We start from the raw sequence: 15,863 nt of genomic DNA on the forward strand, positions 1-15,863 counted from the left end.
CATTCTTAAGGATGAAATGACATGCTCTACTTTGAAATACGTTTTCAATAAGAAAAAAATAAATGAGGCCAGGCGTGGTGGGCTCACATCTGTAATCCCAGCACTTTGGGAGGCCGAGGCGGGTGGATCACTTGAGATCAGGAGTTTGAGACCAGCCTAACATGGTGAAACGCTGTCTCTATTAAAAATACAAAAATTAAGCCAGGCGCAGTGGCTCTCACCTGTAATCCCAATACTTTGGGAGGCCGAGGCAGGAGGATCACCTGAGGTCAGGAGATCGAGACCAGCCTGAACAACATGGAGAAACCCCGCCTCTACTTAAAAAATACAAAATTAGCCAGGCGTGGTGGCGCATGCCTATAATCCCAGCTACTCGGGAGGCTGAGGCAGGAGAATCGTTTGAACCCGGGAGGCGGAGGTTGTGGTGAGCCGAGATCACACCATTGCACTCCAGCCTGGGTAATAAGAGAAAAACTCTGTCTCAAAAAAAAAAAAAAAAAAAAAAATAGCCGGGTGTGGTGCCAGGCACCTATAATCCCAGCTACTCAGGAGGATAAGGCAGGAGAATCACTTGAATCTGGGAGGTGGAGGCTGCAGTGAGCCAAGATCATACCACTACACTCCAGCCAAAAAAAAATAAAAAATAAAAGTAAATGAAACAAATATGGCAAAATGCAACAATTGTTAAATTTAGGTGATTGTTAGCTGGGGCAGAGGGGTCATTATACTATTCCCTCTTTTCAGTATATTTAAGTATTTTTCATATAAAAAGATTAAAAAGACTTTTTATAAAAGTTGTTTATTTAGAAGACTTCCAATAGACAACCATTGTTTGAATGAATAAATGGACATTCTGTTAAAGGTACAATATTCTATACTCTTTGCAACTGTAGTTTAAAAAATCTAAATGAACGAAAAAATCTTTAAAAATTACTAAACAAGCAAAATCATTAAGTGACTAACAGATACTTTAAAATACAAGTAAAATCTTAATTTTCCACAAGTCTATGGCCTTGAATTCACTAAGATTCACTTTAATGTTATTAAGTTCCTTCTTTTATAGGCAAATGGCCTAGAAAGGTTGGGGAGTTTTGTCACCATCTCAATCTATTTAAACAGAATGTCTCTATCCTGAAAGAGTGAGTTTTGGTACTGAGGGAGAGCTGGAAGGGGAGAGGAAGGAGACAACTTTAGACCAGGAAGCACTTGGAGAAGTGGGGTATGGAGAATGCCTCACAGAGCAGGGGAGCAGCTAGGGGCCAAATCAGGGAACTGATTATCTGGGGGTAGGGCAAGAGAAGACAGCACTGCCAGAATGTGAGGATGAGAGCAAACTGGTGACTTAGAACTAGAGCAGGGAGGCCAGGCACAGTGGCTCATGACTGTAATCCCAGCACTTTGGGAGGCCAAGACAGTACGATTACTTGATCCCAGGAGTTCTAGACCAGCCTGGGCAACATAGTGAGACCTCATCTCTACAAATAATTTAAAAATTCACTGGGCGTGGTGGCACCTACCTGTGATCCCAGCTACTTGGGAGGCTGAAGTGGGAGAACTGCTTGAGTCCAGGCAGGTGACGTGGCAGTGAGCTCTGACCACACCACCGTACTCCAGCTTGGGTGACAGAGTGAAAGCCCGTATCAAAAATAAAAAATAAAAAAAGAACTGGGGCAGGGGCTACCCTGGCCCTCTCCCATGATTCCTGAGCCAAACAAGTAAGGAAGCAGGGAGACACCACTGTTAGGAAAAGCCACCATATTCCCACCTATTGTCCTCTTCTGCAGGGGTAGCAGATTCAGGCCTGGGGCTAAGGAAAAGACCTCCTCAAAATCTGAGGACCAGCTCCCAGTGGGAGAAAGAGGAGCAGATCTCCCCTGTGGCTTCTGATCTGCCTTACTCCCCTCATCTATTCTGTCCCTCAACTAGTGAGCTGGCACAGTGATAAAATGAACAATAAATCTGGGAGTTTTTCCTGGAAGAGACAAATTCATAATTCCTCGAAAACTTAGCTATGTGCCAGGTAATTTAAAAACTTTTCCTCCAATCCTTCTAATAACCCTGCAAGCAAGGTATTCTTTTATTCTCTTTTCATAGATGAGGAAACTGCATTACGACGACAGTTAAATTGACATGCCTAGGAACCAAGCCAGAATTCACACTCCATCACCTGACTGTAATCCCATGCCCTCTCCATCCACCATGCTGCCTCCATAGTGGAGCTCTGTAATTTGTGGGCAATAAACCAATGATGTACACCCAAGTGGTTCTTTCTGGCCAGGCATGGTCCTAAACTTCAATAAGTCAGAGACAGCATAGGCTCAAAACTACAAAGGTTATCCTCATCCTCCCCCAAACATGTTCACAGCAAGAAAGCCTAGAGAACTCTTCACCTGCTCAGAAAGCTTCTTCACTTCCTCTAGAATGGAGGCAATAGGCCGACTCCTCTCCCTGCCCCGGGTGAAAGGAACAATGCAGTAGCTACACATGTTGTCACAGCCTCGCATGATCGACCTGGAGAAGAAAGTACCAGAACTTAGTAACAGTAGCAGGGTGTGCTGGTGTGACCCAAGGAGCAGGTCTCAGCTTCAATAGCATTATTCTTTGGCTCTGAATCCTCTTGCCACAATGCTCACACTGGACCAATCTAAGATCTAAGCACTAAAGCAGACCTTTTTTATCTTTAAAAATTGGTATCTAATCACAGAATATAAACCAAACTATAACCAGTGGGACAGTGACTAGCCTGAGGAAGCACAGCGGTGAGGGGCTAGAATACACACTTACCACACTTGGACTTTCTACTGTTTTTTTGTTTTGTTTTGTTTGAGACGGCGTCTCACTCTGTCGCCAGGCTGGAGTGCAGTGGCACAATCTTGGCTCACTGCAACCTCCACCTCCCAGGTTCAAGTGATTCTCCTGCCTCAGCCTCCCAAGTAGCTGGGACTACAGGCGCCCACCACCACGCCTGGCTAATTTTTGTATTTTTAGTAGAGACGGGATTTCTCCATGTTGGCCAGGATGGTCTCGATCTCTTGACCTCGTGATCCACCCACCTCAGCCTCCCAAAGTGCTGGGATTACAGGCGTGAGCCACCGCACCTGGCCCCTCTACTGTTTTTAAATTCTTTTTTCCAGACAGCCTGAATATGTTTGTACCTACTGTTTTTATGAGTATATTATCTGAACTTTTTACATCCAGACCAGAAAAAAATAAATATTATAAAGTGTGTGCATATGTGTGCATATAGGGCAAGGAGACCCTGGATTTAAAACACAGAATTCTACATTTTTCACGCCTTCCTAATCCAACTGTTAGGTATCTAAGTTAAATCACTCTCTTTAATTCACATCCTGTATGTGAAAGCCTCAATCTATCTGAAGGAAATAATTACTGCTATGTATCAAAGACATTCACTGAAGAATTATGTAATAAATGTTAGCGATTATTTTTACTAAGCATTCCAACAAGAGAATATTATATAGCCATTAAAATAAACAGAGGTTGACAAACTTTTCTGTAAAAAAAAAAAAAACCCGATAGTAAATATTTGAGACTTAGCAGGCTATAGTCTCTGTCCCAACTATTTAACCTTGCTTTAGTGGCAAAAGCAGCCAGAGGCAATATGTGAATAAATGGGCATGCTTGTATTCCAATAAAACCTTATTTACAAAAAGAGGTAGTAAGCTATTTGGCAACCTCTGTTACAGAAAATTTAATGTCATGGCCAGGCGCAGTGGCTCACCCTTATAATCCCAGGATTTTGGAAGACTGAGGCGGGAGGATCACCCAAGCTCAGGAGTTTGAGACCAGCCTGGGCAATATAGTGAGACCCTATTTCTGTAAAAATTCAAAAAAAAATTAGCTGGGTGTGGTGGTGCACACCTGTAGTCCCAGCCACTTGGGGGACTAAAGCAAGAGCCCAGGAGGTCAAGGCTGCAGTGAGCCCTGATCATGACACTGCACTCCAGCCTGGGTGACAAGAGTAAGACCCTGTCTCAAAAAAAAAAAAAAAAAGTGTGAAAGAAAGAAGAGGCTTATTCCCTATCTCTTAGGCAGTGACTCACACAAAGGCAGACGTGGCACTGGCGCTTGTCTGGACTGGCATGACATCAGCATAGGTCTCGTCCAGAGAGAGCAGCACGTTGGCAGCTTGCTGGCCCGACTCAGCAACAGCCAGCAGCCGGGGAAGGTCCCGGTAGGCATCAGGACCAGCCAAAATATCTACCATTTTCTCTCTGTTGAGAATCTCCTCCTTCAACCTCTCAGCCATGCAGCCTGGAAGGGAAAAAGAAACAAGCACCTTTCCCCAAATTCACCTGGTGTTTAATGGCTTCTTCTTATTCCACTTTATCCCTAGCTGGGATTAAAGACCAGGGCACAGAAAACTTCTCTAAGAATTGAGTATCATCCTTCAAATTTAACCAACACTCCCATCGCACTGGAGCCTGCATCTCCCTATATAAGAAAACCACAGAAAACGGTTCCAGAGCAATTCAATTAAATGCTCAGAAAAACATTAAACCACCAGCCAGGTGCGGTGGCTCATGGCTGTAATCCCCTCACTTTGGGAGGCCGAGGCAGGCGGATCACCTGAGGTTGAGAGTTCAGCCTGACCAACATAGAGAAACCCCGTCTCTACTAAAAATACAAAATTACCCAGGCATGGTGGCACATGCCTGTAATCTCAGCTACTCGGGAGGCTGAGGGGCAGGAGAATCGCTTGAACCCAGGAGCCAGAGGTTGCGGTGGGCCAAGATCGCACCATTGTACTCCAGCCTGGGCAACAAGGGCGAAACTCCGTCTCAAAAAAAAAAAAAAAAAATTAAACCACCACCCACAAACCTTTCAAGACATGAACCATGTCTTCTTTCAACTGAAAATTACTTAGTGCTGAAATAAAAAGTATTTTGTGTCTGGAACTTACTTACCCACAACTACACTTGAACCCTTTCCCTCTCTTCTAGCCTATAATACTTGCTAAAACCTATAAGAAATGAGTGAGCCATTTATGCTGTTATCTTCCATATCCTAAAAAAATTATGTTATTAAAGTTATAATATCTTAAAGTCCACTTTATTACAAATACCCTTTGAAAACATTTAACGGCTATTCTTGTTTGTATGCCCATGTTCATAGCACTATTATCCACAATAGCCAAAAGGTGCAAGCAACCCAAGTGTCTATTAATGAATGAAGAGATATTTGCATCTACGCAAAGCCAGTTAAATAAATAAATAATTTTTCAATGAACAAACAAAATGTACTACATATACACAATGGAATTTTGTTTTTTTTTTCACAATGGAGTATTACTCAGCCTTATAAAGGAAGGAAATTCTGGCCAGGTGCTATGGCTCACACCTGTAATCCCAGCATTTTGGGAGGCCAAGGAGGGTGGATCACTTGAGCCCAGGAGTTCAGGATCAGCCTTGGCAACACAGTGAGACCCACAACTCTACAAAAAATAAAAAAATTAGTCAGTCCTCGTGGCACGTGCCTGCAGTCCCAGCTACTCAGAAGGCTGAGGCAGGAGGACTGCTTGAGCCTGGGAGTTTGAGGCTGCAGTGAGCCATGATCACGCCACTGCACTCCAGCCTGGGCGACAAACTGAGACCCTGTCACCAAAAAAAAAAAAAAAAAGAAGAAGGAATTTCTGACACACGCTACAACAGGTAACCTCATGAACCCTGAGGACATTATGATAAGCCAAATAAGACAGTCACAAAAAAGACAAAATTGTATGGTTCCACTTACATGAGGTATCTAGAGTAGTCAGATTCATAAACAGAAAGTAGAATGGTGACTGCCAGGGGCTGAGGGAAGGAGGAATGGGGAGCGTGTGTTCAATGGATATGTAGTCTCAGTTTGGGAAGAGAAAAAAGTCCTGCAGATAGATGGTGGTGATGGGTGCAAAACAATGTGAATATACTTAGTGCCATAGAAATATACTATTAAAAAGGATTAAAATGGTAATTTCATATATATTTTACTACAGTTTTTTAAATTATTCTTGGGATTTCTGAAATTCTTAGTAGATATACACCCTGAGGCTTCTACAGTGAAGGAACTGAAATGGAACAGAACATTTCAGCTGACCCTTCCATCCTCCTGCGTCAATTACTACATGGATCTGATAACTAAATATGCTCCATCTGTGTGTGGACCCATCGTTAGGAGAGATTAATTTAACTATTCCACAATGGAGATAGTCTGTTTTTCCATAATGTTAAATATATTAACTAAATTCTGAGACAGAAGAGGGTAGAGAATATTTATTTTTGAAATGTCTCCAGTCATATAGATCAGAACTGCCCAACATAACTTTCTAATAAGATGATAGGCCTGGTGCAGTGGCTCACACCTATAATCCCAGCACTCTGGGAGATTGAGGCAAGAGGATCACACTTCAGCCCAGAAGTTCAAGACCAGCCTGGGCAATATAGCAAGACCCTGTTTCTACAAAAGGTCAAAAAATTAGCTAAGTGTGGTTGTACACACCTGTAGACCTAGCTACCCAGGAGGCTGAGGTGAGAGGATCATTTGAGCCCAGGAGTTGGAGGCTGCAATGAGCCATGATCATGCCACTCCAGTCTGGGCAACAGCGTGAGACTGTTAAAAAAAAAAAAAAAAAAAAAAAAAAGGATGACAGAGTGTGCTGGATGGAAAAATAATTGTGCTGTACAAACTGGTAGCCCCTAGTCATGTGGTCATGTGTGGCAACTGAGAAGTTGAAATGTGGCTAATGGAACTAAAGAAATGAATTTTAAATTTTACTTAATTATAGGTAAATTTAAATAGCTACATGTGGCTAGTGGTTACCATATTGGTGAGGCAGACCTAAATCTTCACTTGAGCTTGCTTCAGGAGTCAGAATGAAAGGTACCCACATTAGAAACTCGTGCGGTCAGGCCAGGCACGGTGGCTCACGCCTGTAATCCCAACACTTTGGGAGGCCGAGGCAGGCGGATCACCTGAGGTCAGGAGTTCGAGACCAGCCTGACCAACATGGAGAAACCCGTCTCTACTAAAAATACAAAATTAGCCAGGCATGGTGGTGCAAGCCTGTAATCCCAGCTACCCGGGAGGCTGAGGCAGGAGAATCACTTGCATCCAGGAGGCAGAAGTTGCGGTGAGCCAAGATCCCGCCATTGCACTCCAGCCTGGACAACAAGAGCGAAACTCCATCTCAAAGAAAAAAAAAGAAATTCATGCTGTCCCTTCAGATTCCAACTCTATCCATAACTCTGTGCTACCATGAGCCACATTAGACTCTAGGCAGCATATACCACTTTCTGAGCACCTATTACTTCAAGGAACTATGGAAAGCCCTTTCATGAACTTTATCTCATTTAATCCTGTCACCTCTGGCAGTAAGTACAAGAATCGCATGGGATATATAGATTTCTTCAGACACTGGGAATCCAGCCTCTAAAGGAAACACTAGCAAATAAAGCCACATAGAGTCCAAGTTTCAAAGCTGACAAAATGTGCAAATTACCAGATACCTAGAATTCCAATCCTCAGAGGAACCCGGGAGCGGGGCCGCCTTGTCTTCAAGGCTTTAAGCTGATGTAAACGGTTCCAGATGGTCTGCTCAGCCTTCTCCCTACAGAGATCAAAAGAGGCAAGACTGAACCAAAAATAAACCACAGAGGAATCCAAGAGAGTAGGACAGTGGGAAGAAAATAAAAACCACCTTCAACCCTTTAAATCAAGCTTTTCCAACCTGCAGCCCACGGGCCGCATGCAGCCAGGATGGCTTTGAATGCAGCCCAACACAAATTCATAAACTTTTGTAAAACATTATGAGATTTTTTTTTTGCAATTTTTTTTTTTTTAACTCATCAGCTATTATTAGTGTTAGTGTATCTTATGTGTAGCCCAAGACAATTCTTCTTCTTCCAATGTGGCCCAGGAAGTCAAAAGATTAGACAGTCCTGCCTGAAATGTGTATCTACCATTTAGACTTGGGGAAGGTAGGTAGGGGGCCACCTGAAGAAGTAACACTTGCTATAATTTACCTTTCCTAAAATGACATCCTTCCTACACATCTTCAAATCCTGACAAGCCTTTAAGCCAAACTCAAAAACAATCTACTTCACAAGGCCTTCCAGTTCTCCTCTGTTGGAGAGTTTGTCCTCCCTTTAACTGCCCTTCAACTTTTTTTTTTTATGATTCCAGATCCTAATGCCCTTCTACTTTAACTAGATTTTTCCCTGTACTTAGCAATTTCTCCTTTTATTTATTTATTTTTTTTTTTTTTGAGATGGAGTCTTGCTTTGTCACCAGGCTGGAGTGCAACAGCGCAATCTTGGCTCACTGCAACCTCCAACTCCCTGGTTCAAGCAATTATCCTGCCTCAGCCTCCTGAGTAGCTGGGATTACAGGCGTGCACCACCACGCCTGGCTAATTTTTGTATTTTTAGTAGAGACGGGGTTTCACTATGTTGGCCAGGCTGGTCTTGAACTCCTGACCTCATGATAGGCCCACTCTGACCTCCCAAAGTGCTGGGATTACAGGTGTGAGCAACCGTGCCTGGCCAGCAATTTATCTTTTATTTTTCTTTGTAGATACAGGGCTTTTTTGTGCCCAGGCTAGTCTTGAATAGTTCACTGCAGCCTTGAACTCCTGGACTCAAGTGACCCTCCCACCTCGGCCTCCAAGAGTGCTGGGATTATAGGTGTGACCCACTATACCCAGCCTCATTGTTTGATTTTTTTTGAACTAGCATTTTCTGCCAGATGTTGGAGCTATTTGTTCATCTATCTTAGTTCCCATATCAGACTAGGCTCCTTAAAGCCAGGCCATGGAAGAAGGGTTCATTTCTGAATCACCCAAAGCACATAGTTCGGTGTCAAGCAGCAGAGGCCTACAGAAGAAAAATGTCAGATGAATTAATTGAGGGTATAGCCAGATATGGAAACATTAACACTAGCATGTCTTGAACACAGAAACAAAGTGAGAAAGGAGGTACGTTCACCTCTGATGGGAGTCACCCATCTCTACTCAAAACTCTCCCCGAGCCTATGACTACATCCTACCCCGGGCAGCTATATTATAAACACATGCCATTAGTTACAAAACAAAGCTCAGGAAGAGCTGAGTGGCTCAGCACATTCTTGGTTTCCTCATCTATAACAGCACCAACCACACAGGGTTGTTGTAATCATTAAATTTGTTAATGCATTATGTTACTCACTCAGAACCTGACACCACGGTACATGCTCAGCCGATGTCAGCCAGTTGTATAAAGACTATCTCCACTGTGGGAAAACTGCAAGTCCTACTGCCACGGGGCCACTGGCTCATCTCCATAGACAGCCAGGCCAGGCACTGTTAGCTCTGACTTATTACATAAAATACATTCACTCCTAGGAAAAGAACAAATTCGCACCTGATAGAGCACGTGACAAGGAGAATCACATCTGCCTGAATGGAGAGAAAGGAAAATTACAATCTTGGATATTAGCCTTGTACAATTCCTGCCCTACAGCTCTTTATTATTTTTTTTTCCTTTTCTTTTTTTTTTTTTGAGACAGAGTCTCACTCTGTTTCCCAGGCTGGAGTGCAGTGGGGCAATCTCGGCTCACTGCAACCTCCACCTCCCAAGCGGTTCAAGCAATTCTCCTGCCTCAGCCTGGGATTACAGGTGCCCACCACCACACCCAGCTAGTTTTTGTATTTTTAGTAGAGATGGGGTTTTACCATGTTGGCCAGGCTAGTCTCGAACTCCTGACCTCAAGTGATCCACCCGCCTTGGCCTCCCAAAGTGCTAGGATTACAGGCATGAGCCACTGCACCCAGCCTATTATTTTTCTTTAACTATTTTTTCCTTTTTTTTTTTTAATAGAGAAGGGAGTCTCACTCATTTGCCCAGGCTGAAGAGCAATAGCATAACCACAGCTCACTGCAGCCTCATACTCCTGTCTTCAAGCAATCCTCCTGCCTTGGCCTCCCAAAGTCCTGGGATTACAGGCATGGTGACCCACACCTGGACATTTTAACCATTTTTAAGGGTACAGTCCTGTGGCATTAAGAACATCTGCAATTTCATAACTATGCATTTTCCATAACTTTTTCATCTTCTGCAACTAAAACTCTGTACTCATTAAACAGTAACTCTCCAACTTCCCTCCCCACAGCCAATTCTTAACTTAGGTCCTCGTCTGAAGGTGCACATCACCATAAAAGTTTCAAAAATAGCTGGAACAAAAGTACAACTCAGTCCCATGGTGAACACTTCACCCAAGGGAACTCTCTCTCACCAGGAGGCACCCTACTCCTGAAACTACACCTAAGAACTGGCACAAATGCAGAATCTTGCCCAGGTCCAGGAAACAAAGGAAATAGGAAATGCATGTACCTCTTGGAGGTTACTGGTCCGCAGGTAGCCACTCTTCTGTAAGATGGACCAGGCTATCTCTGTGTCATTCACATTCATCTGGCAGCCATAGGTCTCGAGGTAGACTGCAGTGAGAGGTTGGGGGAAATCCACGGTAGACAGACAACAAGGGGTCTCATGTCTCAAAAGGTCTCCTTCCCAACTGCTCTAGAAATATCTGAGGCATCTGGTTATCCACTAAGTCCCCTATTGCCTCAATCCTAAGATAACATGAATTGCCAGATGTACCCCCAAATTAATGATAGACCTTCAGAACAAAAGAAATACCATATTAGGCTGGGCACAGTGGTTCATGCCTAAAATCCCAGTACTTTGGGAGACTGAGACAGGAGGATTACTTGAGCCCAGGAGTTTGACCAGCCAGGGCAACATAGGGAGACCCTGTCTCTATAAAAAATTTAAAAATTAGCCAAGTGATACATGCCTGTGGTTCCAGCTACTCAGGAGGCTGAGGTAGAATTGCTTGAGCCCAGGAGACTAAGACTGCAGTGAGCCATGATCACACTACTGCACTCAGCCTGGGCAACAGAGTGAGACCTTGTCTCAAACAAACAAACAAACAAAAAATACCACATTATATATCCACACCAATTACAAGCCATGTTATCTTTTAAATGAGGAAAGCATGTACCTGAGAATCAAGGAAATATAGTTATAAAAACAATTAGAAAAGGAAGGACTAGGCCAGGCGTGGTGGCTCACGCCTGTAATCCCAGCACTTTGGGAGGCCAAGGCGGGCGGATCACTTGAGGTCAGGAGTTTGAGACCAGCCTGGCCAACATGGTGAAACCCATGTCTCCACTAAAAATACAAAAATTAGCCAGGTGTGGTGGCATGCACCTGTAATCCCAGCTACTCAGGAGGCTGAGGCAGGAGAATCACTTGAACCCAGGAGGCAAAGGTTGCAGTGAGCTGAGATCGCACCACTGTGCTCCAGCCTGGGCGAGAGAGCGAGTCTCAAAAAAAAAAAAAAAAGAAGAAAAGAAAAGGAAGGACTAGCTGACAGTGTTCATCAGCCTGAAGGGAAAATAAGTTTAAATCCACATGTTACATTCCTCCTCAAAATGAAGAGGTTTTCCAGCCTCTGGAAGTAGCAGCAGTGGCCAGAGGGTACATAAAGTCACAAAATTAAAATGAGGCATCTTCTTACAGTAACTTCATCTTAAATGAAAGCAAGGCTATATTATTAAGTAAAACAAATTTTGTACACAGTTGTAAGAATATGAATTTCACATTCTGGCAGCTTCAAACTATATTCCAAGATCAACCCCTGTCCCCACCAGCAGGTCTTATTTCCAGACTCCAATAAATTCCAACTAAAAGTTGAGAGCGGAATGATAATCAGCTTTTGCTCAAATGATTCTCCCACCTCAGCCTCTTGGGTAGCTAGGACTACAGGTGCATGCTATCATACCTGGCTAATTTTTTATTTTTTTGTAGAGACGGTGTTTCACCATGTTACCCAGGCTGTTCTTGAACTCCTGGGCTCAAGCAATCCACCCATCTCGGCCTCGCAAAGTGCTGGGATTACAGGCATGAGCCACAGTGCCCAGCCGAGTTTCTTGATATTAATATTACTTGGTGGAGTCTGATGATTCCCACAGCCTTCCCACACTGTTAACCTTCCAAGCCAGGTCTGTAATAAAAGAATCATGCCAGGAATGAAAGAATGGAGCAAGGCAGGAAGCCCAAAGGAATAAGAGAAGTAAAACCAACCTTTTCTCTGCCTTCCAAGAAGTTCATCCATCGTGAGATAGGGAGGTGGGTCTTCCACTTCTGTAGACAGCTTCTCCTGAGGAGCTGAGGCACTTTTTAAAAAATGTTGAAAAGTCGGTCCAGTGGCCAGCCTGGAGCTGAAATCCTTCTGAGCTCCATCCTCCTGCCTCTCTGGACTGGGACACATGGTACTAGAGAGACTGCTGTGTACCCTGCACATCCTCAGTGACAGCCAAGACACGGAGGCCAATGGTCCCCACCCCAGAGACCTCGGCACTTGGAGGACACACTGTAAAGGGTGCATGGCACTAAACAGCCCACGGTCTGCAAAAGAATGACAGACATCACCAGCATTTATTGAACACTATGGACAGGACACTGCTGTGAGCACTTCAAGTGTATACATCAATTTACCCCTCACAAAAGCCCATGAAGAAGGTACTCCTAATAATATGACCTCTGTTTTACAGTTGAAAAAAACTGAGGCAATGTGCCCAAGACCACACAAAGGAATGCCAGAGATGAGATGCAAATCCAGGCAGTGTTTTCAAAACAACGAGTGGTAGAGATGAGATGGAAAGCCCTGACAAAATGACAAAATAGCACCTTGTGCCAAGACCAGTTCCCAAGGCTTTAAGTGTATTAACTCATTAAATCTTTACAGCAATCCTAGGAAGCAGACACTATTATTGTTCCTATTCCGAAAGAGATAGGTTGAGAAACTCACCTAAGCTCCTACAGCCAGTAAGCAGTCAAACAAGGACTCAGGTAAAAATCCATATGGATGCAAAGCCCGTGCCAATACCCATCTTGCTACACTGCCTCTTAATATTGTGAAAACCACTCACTGTCTGAGGGCATCTTCCTTTGAGTTCCTTCAGAAGGAAAGCATCTAATGTGAGGGCATTGTATGCCTGATCAGTGACTCTTTCTTCCCTTCAAGAGTCTTGGCTGGGCGCAGCCACTTATGCCTGTAATCCCAGGACTTTGGGAGGCCGAGGTAGGAGGATCATTTGAGGTCAGGAGTTCAAGACCAGCCTGGGCAACATGGCAAAACCCCGTTTCTACTAAAAATACAAAAGTTAGCCAGATGTGGTGGCAAGCACCTATAGTCCCAACTACTCAGGAGGCTGAGGCAGGAGAATCGCTTGAATCCAGGAAGCAGAAGTTGCTATGAACCGAGGTTGCACCACTGTACTACAGTCTGGACAACAGAGCAAAACTCTGTCTCCAAAAAAAAAAAAAAAAAAAAAAAAGGGTTTCAAACTACTACCTTCAAATTTTCCACCCAGACCCTCTCACACTTGGTTTAGCAAATAACACAACCTTTATAGAGAACAATTTGCCACTTTCTATCAAAATTACAAGTGTGCAAACCATCTGACAAAGCATTTCCACTCATATTTATCCTGCAGATAAATCTATACACATACAAAAGACCTATGTATAAAGACATTCAGTCTAGGCACGGTGGCTCACGCCTGTAATCCCAGCACTTTGGGACGCTGAGGCTGGTGGATCACTTGAGGCCAGGAGTTCGAGACCAGCCTGGCTAACACAGTGAAACCTCATCTCTACTAAAAATACAAAAAATTAGCTGGATGTGGTGGCACACACCTGTACTCTGAGCTACCCGGGAGGCTGAGGCATGAGAATCTCTTGAGCTCAGGAGGAGAAGGTTGCAGTGAGCCAAGATCACACCACTGCACTCTAGCCTGGGCAACAGAGTGAGATTGTCTCAAAAAATAAAAATAAAAGATATTCAATGCAACAGTGTTTCTAATAGTAAAGGAAAGGGAAAGATCTAAATGTTATCAATAAAGGACTAGTTAAGTAAGTTCTGGTACATCCATACAATGGAACAAGATACAACTGTTAGAAACCAAGTCTGGTGGCCGGGTGCAGTGGCTCATGCCTGTAATCCCAGCATTTTGGGAAGCTGAGACAAAAACATCACTTGAGCCAGGAATTCGAGACCAGCCTGGGTAACATAGTGAGACCCATCTCTATAAAAATAACAAAAAATAGCCGAGCACAGTGATGCACACCTGTAGTCCCAGCTACTCAGGAGGTTGAGATGAAAGGATTGCTTGAGCCCAGGAGATCAATGCTGCAGTAAGCCATAATCGCACCACTGCACTCCAGCCTGGGTGACAGAGTAAGACCCTATCTCAAAAAAAAAAATAAAAATAAAAAAAAGTGAGGCTGAACCTATACATGACAAAGGCAAGGAAGCAAAATGCTCCATGCTACCTACATTATACTATTGTTGAATCTGTGGGGAAAGAGGGTGGGAATATTGAGGTACCTATTTGCAGGTATATACAATATCTCTAGAATGCGTAAGAAACAATAGTTGCCTCCCAGGAAGACTTAGGTGACTAAGGTACAGGAGACGAAGCCATACTATTTACTTTTTTTTTTTTTTAATTTTCTGACTAAGGAAGAATTCTAGGATCACCATATATTTTTAATGGACCCCACACGTATGGCCTACCACACTCCAGCCATGCCACACTTCTTTGTATTAATCTTCACTAGCTTATAGGATTTTACACATGCTGTTCTCTGGCTGGTATTTATCTTCTCTCTAGTGGCCTACGGTACTTTCAGCTTTCTTCCTCTGGGAAGCCTGCTCTGGCCATCACCCCCGGAGTCTAGCTGGGGTCCTCCTCTGGGTTCTCAAAGCTCTCTTCTACCTCTCCATCACAAGACTCATCACACTTTGCTGTTAATTATTACTGACACTTCTGCCAGCCCTAGTAAACTGGCAGGTTTCTGCAAGCAGGGAACAAGTATCATTCATTTCTATACCTTCACCATCTCCCATTGTGGTAGCTGCCTCACGGCAGGTGCTAAACATCAGTGGTTCCCAACCTTTTTGGTACTAGGAATTGGTTTCATGGAAGACAATTTTTCCACAGACAGGGAAGCAGGGGTGTGTTGAAACTGTTCCACCTCAGGCATTTAGATTCTCACAAGGAGCATGCAATCTTGAGCCGGTGCGGTGGCTCACATCTATAATCCCAGCACTTTGGGAGGCCGAGGCAGGTGGATTGCTTGAGCTCAGGAATTTGAGACCAGCCTGGGCAACATGGCAAGACCATGTTAATTTGTTGTCTCTACAACAAATTAAAAAATAAAAAATTAGTCAGCCATTGTGGTGTGTGCCTGTAATCCCAGCAACGTGGGAAGCTGAGGTAGGAGGATCACTTGAGCCGGGGAGGCAGAGATTGCAGTGAGCTGAGATTGCACCACCGCACTCCAGCCTGGGCAACAGAGAGAGCGATGCTGAGATTGCGCCACCGCACTCCAGCCTGGGCAACAGAGAGCAACCCTGTCTCAAAAAAAAAAAAAAAAAAAAAAAGGAAATGGAATGCACAAATTAGATCCCTTGCATACACACAGTTCACAATAGGGTTTGCGTTCCTGAGAAACTAATGCCGCGGCCAATCTGACGGGAGGCAGAGCTCAGGCAGTAATGCCAGCTTGCTGCTCACCTCCTGCTGTGCAACCCGGTTCCTCACAGGCCACGGACAGGTACCATTCTACCACCTAGGGTTAGGGGAACCCTGCTATACATGTGTAAAGAGCAGATGTGGCCCATCACCTTTCCAATGAGATCACCTGCCACATCTGCTACTAGCACTTAGGAGCAATGTCAACCCAGTTTCAAGAGTCAGAGAACAGCCTTAAAGTGTGAGCTTTAAAATCGCTCCTTTCTACTCCATAATTGCTGTGTGA

General features: G+C 44.1%; 1 protein-coding gene across 2 annotated transcripts in view; it reads right to left on the reverse strand.

The window, feature by feature from the left end:
• Positions 1-15,863, reverse strand: part of CDK5RAP1 (CDK5 regulatory subunit associated protein 1) — a 41,141-nt gene that overhangs the window by 24,129 nt on the left and 1,149 nt on the right. For both annotated transcript variants that reach the window (XM_002830207.5, XM_054542146.2), the window contains exons 2-7: positions 12,120-12,443; positions 10,365-10,468; positions 9,396-9,430; positions 7,506-7,606; positions 4,065-4,275; positions 2,391-2,511 (exon numbers count right to left, since the gene is read on the reverse strand). In XM_002830207.5, coding sequence (XP_002830253.5) covers positions 2,391-2,511; positions 4,065-4,275; positions 7,506-7,606; positions 9,396-9,430; positions 10,365-10,468; positions 12,120-12,443 — 896 coding nt within the window. The remainder of the gene's footprint in view (positions 1-2,390; positions 2,512-4,064; positions 4,276-7,505; positions 7,607-9,395; positions 9,431-10,364; positions 10,469-12,119; positions 12,444-15,863) is intronic.

The sequence above is a fragment of the Pongo abelii genome, chromosome 21 (genome assembly GCF_028885655.2).
Source record: "Pongo abelii isolate AG06213 chromosome 21, NHGRI_mPonAbe1-v2.0_pri, whole genome shotgun sequence".
Lineage (NCBI taxonomy): Eukaryota > Metazoa > Chordata > Mammalia > Primates > Hominidae > Pongo > Pongo abelii.